We start from the raw sequence: 9727 nt of genomic DNA, 5'->3' as shown, positions 1-9727 counted from the left end.
TCTCTTCTTATTTGGTATGAATCAATTTAAATACTCTGAGATGTGATAATACCCTTCCCTAAAGCCAGTATTATGAATTTGCAGATGTCTGAGCTAGCCTGACAGCTCTGTTCTGATTTTTAACATGTATAATAAAATCTTCCTCTGTTTTCCTTATCAGTTCTAGTTTAAATAAACTGATTTCTAGACCTTCCCCACTTTCAGACTTTCCCCACTTACTGATTTCCAATTCTATATTATTACCATTCTTCCTTTCAAGTGACTTTTCTCCATTTTTTTTCATCAGTCATAGATCTACTTTTGGAAGAAAAATGAGTCTGTAAAAGTAGCAGATCCTGATCATCCACGGTCAGTTTAGCAAAAACAGTGAGGAAACAATCTGCTTTCCCTATCAGCCCAAAGAAAATTTTAATAGTAAGTACAACAGGACTGCAATTAATAATGGAGGGTCTTCTAGGCTGCGTGTTGGCCGTAAGCTGATGTGGCTGTGGTCATGGCACTCTAAGACAGTTGTTCATGTATTTGTAGTTGACCTCACAAACTTCAAAAAAAAACAAGCAATGTGTAGATCTGGTATAAGCCAAATTTTGTAATTTATTTAATACTTGAACACCTCAAAGCAGGAAGTCTTCAATTTCAATAGCGTTTTAATCATATGTATCATCTCAATAACATTCATGATACACTGTAAAAAATTAGAGCTTTGTTTACAAGATTGCCAAAAAATAAAGCTGGAGAAAAACACTGCAATATGCCTGATTTCTTAGTTCATAACAAAAGTCATAAATTGTCCATTAGATTTTATGGGTGGAATAGATTATACTTGTAAATATCTTTTTAATTGGAAAAAGATTGTTAAAGCTGCTTTTTTTTGTTGTTTGCTCTGATGTTATTTCTAAATACTTCTAACTATTGACACGTACAGTCTTCTCAAAGTGTCTTCTACTTCAGATCTTGTATATGCAGGTTGAGCGTCTGAAATTAACAAAAAAACCATTTTGCATTCTCTGTGCATATGAAAATGTATTAATTTGGTCATAAAACTGTACATGGAGTAAAATGGTAAACAGTTGCCTCTTGTAAAGCTGTCAATTAGTTGAGTCTAGTTTAACTAAGCTGTTGTAGAAATGAGTCAACCATTTGGTTGCCTCAATCTCCAGCATCAAGCATGTGCCTCACTTTTACTGTTCCCAACAGAAAGGTAGTTTCTCACAAAGAAATGTAACACTTAAATTGACACTCAGATCATGCTAACATAGACTTAGTGAGACTGATTCAAGTATGTACCTCTTTAATGATCTAATTTTTTTTGCTTTCCTCATTACAATTCATTTCTTACATGTTTTCTCCAAAACTGAACTCAATCCACAAAACACCTTCCATTTTACAGAACAACAAAAAAAAACCCTCACCAACTTCAAAGATGATTTGTTTAAATAATGTAATCTAGCGTTAGCTATGGAGGAAATACGTTTTGAAGCCTGTTACAGTTACTTAGAAATCAGAAACAAATTTTTAAGTATTCATTCAGTTACCCTAAGAAACAGAAGCACCTCCAAAATATTACTCTTTTTATGTGTTGGTTGGATAAGGCTACTAACATGTATCAGCTAGTTCTGTGTTAGCTGCACCAGGCTGTAAAAAGGTTTTTGAACAGCACAAGTTAGAAATATTTCTATCACATTGCAGATGCTACAATCTACATTCTAAACTACATCTAAACAATGATGACGTTCTGGATCAGACACCCAGTTCAGTTAAAATATTTGAAGTTGATATTTCCATGGCCGGAAGGATACTGGCACTACATACTGTGTACATTTACAGGTCAGTTTAACACAGGATAATTTAAAAGTTAATACTACCGTATTAACATTATTTACAAGACAAATACAGTAACTCAGGTACTCAACTTAGACATTTGCAACACTAAATGTTTAGAGCATCTAACTTTAGAAGTTTTACTATGTAAACTCAGATTTAAATATACCCCCATATGGAGGTAGATCAGAATTATAGCTAACCTTTTAGAAACCAACAAAACCCCCCCAAATTTTGATTTTCAGAGAGAAAGCCTCCTGTGCATTCCAGTGTTACTTGGAATTCTTACCCATTTTGCCATGAAAAACATCTGCCAGCTGAAGTAACGTCATGCTAATATCCAGTCTGCCAGCATGACTATCTACCAACAAAAGACTTAGGTTGCAACATACTGAAAGCATTATCACATACAGGCAGCTAACTATGAACAAGCAGTAGTAAGAAGTGATAGAACCAGGGAAATTCATATAAGTTAAGGCAGATGAAAAGGCTGAAAAGGGCCATTTACTCACTAAACATACCCACAGCACAATCCATGCAAAGGCTCTGTCAAAGTCCAGTGAACAACTAGTACAAATGCATGGAAAAACAAACAGCAGTATGAGTGAGGCACTGTCAGCTGCTCTTGACCTACTCTATCCACTCCAGCCAGCAGATTTCATCTTTCATGTTTCCTAAAGTGTGTTTTTATAACCTGATACTGCATGTAACATGCTATGCATACTTTTATTAATTTATCCCTCTTTAAATTTCCATTGATTACCTGCTCTCAGCAATGCTGAGAAACTAAAACTTACAGTAGCACAACTCTGCACGTTAAAGATGAGAATATACAACAGAACATAACCAAGGTTAAGCCCGTCTGCTTCCCACCTCTGTAACAGTTCCATTTAATCAGATATGTAAAGATAAGCTTCATTGGAGAAAAAAAAAAAGTCCATTCAAGATTTGATGTCAATCCAAACTCCCAGATTTGTAGTTAGTATTTGTTTTGCTACAGGTTTCGCATTTTGGCCATGAGTTCTTCCAGGCTTTCTTCAGATTCAGCCACTGTTTCTTCAGCTACTGGATTCTCTGCCTAGTAGTAACAGGAAAAAGAGGTCAGCAACAGAAGTAGCACAAAAAATAACCTCCACAAGTACAGTAAGCTTTATTGCAGGTATGCCACACTTTCCCAAAACCAAGCACTCAAATTACAGCACTCAACTGATTTACAGCAAACTGGTCTACAAATTGTAAACTCTATTCTGACTGGAAATTTGAGTGTTCTGGCTGCAAAACAGAGAGATTCTGTGTTCCCCAGGTGTACTAACTGCTGTTTGACTATACGTACTTTAAAAAAGATAAATATGTTAAAATACTAGTTGTCAAAATATTAACTGAGAAATTTGTATTTCCGTGCCTTCCCTGCTCCTCCTCCCTTCCCCCCCCGAAATCACTCCTGACACCTCAAAACCACATTGACACTAACTTCTATGTTTGAAGTAATGTATTTCACAGAAACACAGAACTGGACCACAGAAGACACCAGTTGGACGTGCTGAGGTTCAGTTTTACTGGCGCTAAGGTGTTATTTTATTTTAAGGTTTGACGGATAACCACAGTAGCTAGTCTTATAAATTTAATGTGTAAGACTTGTTAATAAAAGTAGCGTGTTTGTAAATAATAAATATATTACCTTGTTTGGTATAGTATATGCTACAGTAATTCCCTCAGGAAGATCAGGTACTGGACCAGAAGCAGCCTTCAGCTCATCTTCTGAAATTTCTGATACTAATTCGATCCCTTTGCGTTAAAAGGAATTGAAAATTTTATTAGAAGATTTCTTTAATAATCACATTATAACAAGAAAAAAACAACTGCAGCAACTTTTTTGAAGTAGAAAAAAAATGTAAAGACCTTTGATTTCAACTACTTAATTCCCATTATCAATGCTACATTTTCCCCTTACAATATATGAAACACTTCCATATACCTAACTTACAGATAAGAATAGCTAAATATTTTATTCAAACATTGTTAAATAGTTGAACCTAAAACTTGCTAATCGTATTAAAACTAGATCAGATTGTTTTAGCATTACTGTCCAAACCTGTGAAAAAAGCCAGCAGTAATTAAACAACGTAAATTCCAAAAATAGGATGTATGAGAAGTCTACAGCGTGTTCACCCAAAACAAAGAATTTAAATGATGTTCCCAATACCAAGCTTCAGTTAGTCTCCATCTGAGTACCCACCCCAGTCATTGTCTTCATGCACTATTTCTTCTTCCTGCTCAGTCACTTCTTGTTTTGGTTGTGCAGCTACTTTTTTCTGAAGGAAAAAAAAAAGACACAGAATATGTAGCAGTCTGATTTTTAACAACAGGATGGATCAAACCTAAATATTAAGAAGTATAAATATTAGGTTTGAATGAGATACACAGTCACCATTTAGAAGTTTGTTAGGCATAAAAAGACAAAATACCTGCAAATTAAAAAAGACCATTAACACTCAACAATATACGACTGCCAGAAAGATTGAGCAATTGTTACAGGGAAAAAAAGAACATAACAAAACAAAACCAGCCACAACTGATACAACTGCATGCAAACTTTTACGTCCACCTTTTTAGATGTTCATAGACTCATCAAATAGTTTAGGTTGGAAGGTACCTTAAAGATCTCCTAACTCCAACCCCCAACCCAGATACAGGACCTTGCAGTTGGCCTTGCTGAACTTCATGAGGTTCGCACAGGCCCACCTCTCAGGCCTGCCCAGGTCCCTCTGGATGGCACATCCCTGCCCTCCAGTGTGTCAACCGCACCACACAGCTTGGTGTCATCAGCAAGCTTGCTGAGGGTGCACTCAATCTCACCGTCCATGGTGCTGACAAAGATGTCAGACTTATCTTAAAGGAAACATATTTAACTACTGTTTTTATAAACATGCAATCATCTGAAGACAATGCTGCTGAAAATCTGGAGCAATGCTGAAGGTCTTTTCTACAGATCTGTAGCTTGCTTTGTTCTTAAGAAAGAAAAAATAATAATTTTACCTTATAAATTTCCTGCTGTTTCCTGCAATTTTGGTCACTGCATTGTGGATTTGGCTTCATGGCCATAGTTGGAAAGAAATCCTGCATTGCATTGTAACCAAGATAATAGCTCACAGTACCAAAATTTAAAAGATACCTAGAAACACAAATAGAGAAACCAGGTCCTTACACACAGGTACAAATGTAACAAAGAACTTTTAGCATACACTTCCATACCTGTGACCAGCGGAGTTGTAAAAAATTACTGTAGTTGTCTTAAAATAAGCTGTAGTCACCTGACAACAGTATAACTTCATCAACATAGAGCCTGGTCCTCTTGTGCTGTAAGTGTGTGAGCCAGTGTCTCAGAAATAAGTATGTCTAGAGCAATATGTAAGCAACTTTCTCCTGTGCCTTAATTCATTGCTTGAAACACTCAGGTGCCCTGTATTTCAAAGGCAGAGTTTTTAACTAATCAGAACCTGTTTAACTGTCTTTATGTAGGGTCATATTTGCAGTGAAAATAAAGATTTAAATTAAGCTGCAACGTTTGCATTCTTCATTAAAGAAAAACATCTTCTGGGATGCAATTTTATTTAACGCCTCTTGCGCAGCTGAAAAATGGAACTTTGTTGTTCATAGGTACACTTGCAAATGTTTTTTATTCGTTGTAACGGAATTTTCTGGACAACTGATAAAAGCAAGCTAAGGCTAAAACTTGTCTAAATAAGATCCTATTCTCAAAGCTTAAATATGATTAAAAGCTTAAATTTTAATACTGCATACAGTCATTTTTGAAGTTTAAACAGGCAATTGAAGAAAACCTCAAACAAGCTTATTATGCTGAACAAAGTTGGCAAGTTTTTGCTAAAAAGATGCTGGGGAAAGATGGTGCATCATTTTGAAAACAAGTGTAAAATCATTCAAAAAATTTCTCTGCTGATACCTGCAGTTCTTAGCAGCTGGACTCACATGACAGTACCTTTTAAATTCACCTCAAATTTCTAGAATATGAATATTGCAAGATAAATTATTTCTTCTTCATCCATGTAAGAATGTCAAAGATTACAGTTAGTCCTCTAACATTTTTGTTTACAGCTGCTCAGTGATGTTAAATGGGAGCTTGTTTAAATACCAAAATAAGAAAAATAAATAAAAATGTGCGTGTGTACACAGAGCAAGAAAAATTTGTAGGAAAACTCTAAAGACTTTTCCTTGCCCCTGAAGAGTTCTATTAAAAACAGCACTTCCAAAAGTGATTCAAACACTGTGTGCATCAGCCTTGTCTGATGATACCAGTACCTTTAGGAAATAAGCCACAAACATATAAAAAGAACCAGACCCACCACTGTGAAAGGTTCCTTCAGGTTTCTCTCTCTTATGGTGCTGTGCGTTGAATAGGACCAACCCAGACACTTACTTGAGAACATTTTGTACGAGAATTCCTGCCACAACACCCATAGTTGTAGGAAGACTAGCTGCACAAACTCCTTCTCGCTTTAACGTTTTCTCATCAATATTTGCAGCAACTACAAGTGGAGGAGCACACTGAGGGGAAATAAAGAAATTCAGTTTAAACGAAAGGTCCCAGTTTATAAGAAAGACAAACCAGCAATTCAGCTGAGCTGCACATACCGCAAAACAAGCGGATTCACCAGGTATGATAAGCTGTATATGTCCTGACACTGCATTTTCACTCACTCCAGATTCCATCCAGATTTGTCCAAGTTCATTGCAGGCCTTATAAACACAAAGATACACACATCAGCACTGTAGAAGTTTAATGAATAAGTAGTAAATTGAGAATGATTAAACACATTGACCTTCCTGGTTTAAGACAGAAAATCTATGACTGGAAAGAAGATGAAAAGGTAGAATAGAAATTGTTTATCAGAGTCAAAGGACAAATTAAATTTGTTTTCATGGAGCTAGGCCTTAGTAATTTCCTGGGGACCTGAGAGTTTTGAACAAATACAGGCGTTAGAGATCTAGTTACTAGACCCACACTAGAGAACCTAATAGCAAAAACTACTTATAATGGCATGCTTTTAGAGACCCAGATCCAGCGTATCTGTGTATGTTCAGTGCACACAATTTGCATATTATATTAGCTGAAGGATAACAGAAAACATGCATTTGGCATACACCCTGCATTGACTGCAACTGTAAAGAAAAACAGAATGATTAGGTACACAGCCTTAAAACATTTTCAGTATACAAAAAGGTCATATAAAGTATACAATTAGCTATACACAGTATTAAAAATTTTGTTAGATTTAACATATCAGGATTTAATAATGCTTTTGTATAAATAAGATGTTTTGGAAATACAGAGAGGACTTAAAACACAATCCTTTTTCTAGCTCTAAGATGCTGGTAACTTACAAGACTACGTTTGTGTTTACAAACATAAAACCTGTCTTACAAGAACTGGGTAAAAGATCAGATTCTGTTTCCTTAAATCAAGGAAAAACTTTTTTTTAGAAGACTCTTGATAGGTTCCTGTCTTTTCTGTAGTCCCCACAATTCCTAACAATATTTATAAGAGGAAAATTGACCTCCATAAGCTCCTATCTTAGATGGTCTTACCGTGTTAATTGCCATGCGAGCTTCAAAGTTGTCCACACAGCTTAGAACAAGATCGACAGGCTTCCCTTCCTCTAATGCACCGTTACTGCAATAAGTATCAGAAGTTTGCATGAAATTGCTGGCAGAACATAACACCAACACGGCAATCAACATGTTTCTTTAAAGTACAGAAGCACATGGGAAATATATTTAGAATCATAGCATCACAGAAACACAAGGTTGCAAAGGACCTACAAGATCATCTAGTTCAACCATCCTCCCATCACCGATACTACCCACTAAGCTACTAAATCATATCTTGTAGCACCTCGTCCAGGCGTTTCTTGAACATCACAAGGGATGGTGACTCCACCACCTCCCTGGGCAGCGGTTCCAGTGCCTGACCACTCTTTGAGAGAAAAAATTACTCCTGATATCTAATCTAAATCTCCCCAGGCGCAACTTGTGGACATTTCGAGTCCTATCATTAGTTATCTGAGAGAAGAGGCCGACCCCCTCCTCATCACAACCTCCCTTCAGGAAGTTGTAGAGTGCAATGAGGTCTGCCCTGAGCCTCCTCTTCTCCAGACTAAACAACCCCAGTTCCCTCAGCCACTCCTCACAGAACTTGTGTTTCAGGCCCTTCACCAGTTTTGTTGCCCTTCTCTGGACACACTCCAGGGCCTCGATGTCCTTCTTGTAGTGAGGGGCCCAACGCTGAACACAATACTCAAGGTGCAGCCTCACCAGAGCAGAGTACAAGGGGACGATCACCTCCCTGCTCCTGCTGGCTACACTATTCCTGATACAAGCAAGGATGCCTTTGGCCTTCTTGGCCACCTGGGCACACTGCTGGCTCATGTTCAGCTGAGCATCGATCAACACTCCCAGGTCCCTTTCCTATTCACAGTCTTCTAGCCACTCTGCCCCAAGCCTGTAGCACTGCATGGGGTTATAGTGGCCAAAGTGCAGGACCCGGCACTTAGTCTTGTTAAACCTCATCCCATTCGCCTCAGCCCAGCAGTCCAGCCTATCCAGATCCCTCTGAAGGGCCACCCTACCCTCAGGCAGATGGACACTACCTCCCAATTTGGTGTCATCTACAAACTTACTGAGGATACACTCAATCCCCTCATCCAGGTCATCAATAAAGATATTAAACAAGATAGGCCCCAGTACCGATCCCTGGGGGACACCACTTGTAACGGGATGCCAACTGGACTTAACTCCATTAACCTCTACCCGCTGGGCATGACCCTCCAGCCAGTTCTTTACCCAGAGAAGAGTGTACCTGCCGAGGCCACGGACAGCCAGTTTCCCCAGAAGAATACTGTGGGAGACCGTGTCAAAGGCTTTGCTGAAGTCTAAGTAGACTACAACAACAGCCCTTCCCTCGTCTACCAGTCTGATCACACGATCACAGAAGGAGATGAGGTTGGACAAGCACAACCTGCCTTTTGTGAACCCATGCTGGCTGGGCCTGATCCCCTGGAAGCCACACGCGTGCTGTGTGATCTCACCCAAGATGACTTTCTCCATAACTCCCTGGAACCGAGGTCAGGCTGACAAGCCTGTAGTTCCCCGGGTCCTCCTTATGGCCCTTCTTGTAGATGGGAGTCACATCAGCAAGCCTCCAATCCTCTGGGACCTCTCCAAACAACCAGGAACGCTGATAGATGGTGGAAAGCAGCTTGGCAATCACCTCCACCAACTCCCTCAGCACCCTAGGGTGGAGCCCATCTGGTCCCATGGACTTGTGACACTCCAGGTGGATGCATGTCTCTAGCTGTATCCGGGATCGCAGGGGGTGATTCTCCACCTGAATCACAGGGGACATCCAGATCAGGGTGTGAAGTACCCTGAAGATAACAGATCCAACTACTAAAGACAGGTGTAAAGAAGGTGTTGAGAACCTCAGCCTTATCCTCAGTGATCACATTCCCTGCTGCATCAAGTAAAGGACAAAAATTCTCTTTGGTTCTTCTCTTGCTGTTAATATATTTATAAAATGATTTCTTGTTCTTTTTTACTGCAGTGGACAATCTGAGTTCAAAATGGGCTTTTGGCTTTCTAACTTCCTCTCTGCATATCTTAGCAACTTCCTTGTAGTTGCCCCAGGTAGCCTGTCCCTTCTTCCAGAGGACATAGACTCTCTTCTTCTCCTGGAGTTTCAACGAAAGTTCCTGGTTCACCCATGCTGGTCTTCTTCCCCTCTGGCTCACTGTTGTGGTTTAACCCGGCTGGCAGCTAAACACCACACAGCCGTTTGTTCACCCTCCCCCCTCCCTCTCTGGGATGGGGGAGAGAAACGGGAAAGTGAAGC

At 39.1% G+C, this 9727-nt stretch overlaps 1 protein-coding gene across 2 annotated transcripts in view; it reads right to left on the bottom strand.

The window, feature by feature from the left end:
* Positions 1-569: 569 nt before the first annotated feature.
* Positions 570-9727, bottom strand: part of UBA5 (ubiquitin like modifier activating enzyme 5) — a 41667-nt gene continuing 32509 nt past the window's right edge. For both annotated transcript variants that reach the window (XM_066991988.1, XM_066991989.1), the window contains 7 exons: positions 7426-7510; positions 6472-6576; positions 6257-6384; positions 4858-4993; positions 4058-4133; positions 3500-3606; positions 570-2899 (listed from right to left, as the gene is read on the bottom strand). In XM_066991988.1, the coding sequence (XP_066848089.1) occupies positions 2816-2899; positions 3500-3606; positions 4058-4133; positions 4858-4993; positions 6257-6384; positions 6472-6576; positions 7426-7510 (721 nt within the window). In that variant the 3' untranslated portion in view covers positions 570-2815. The remainder of the gene's footprint in view (positions 2900-3499; positions 3607-4057; positions 4134-4857; positions 4994-6256; positions 6385-6471; positions 6577-7425; positions 7511-9727) is intronic.

Source organism: Anser cygnoides, chromosome 2 (assembly GCF_040182565.1).
Source record: "Anser cygnoides isolate HZ-2024a breed goose chromosome 2, Taihu_goose_T2T_genome, whole genome shotgun sequence".
In the NCBI taxonomy this organism is placed as follows: domain Eukaryota; kingdom Metazoa; phylum Chordata; class Aves; order Anseriformes; family Anatidae; genus Anser; species Anser cygnoides.
The sequence above is the reverse complement of the archived record's forward strand: the minus strand, read 5'-3'. Positions and strand labels throughout refer to the sequence as shown.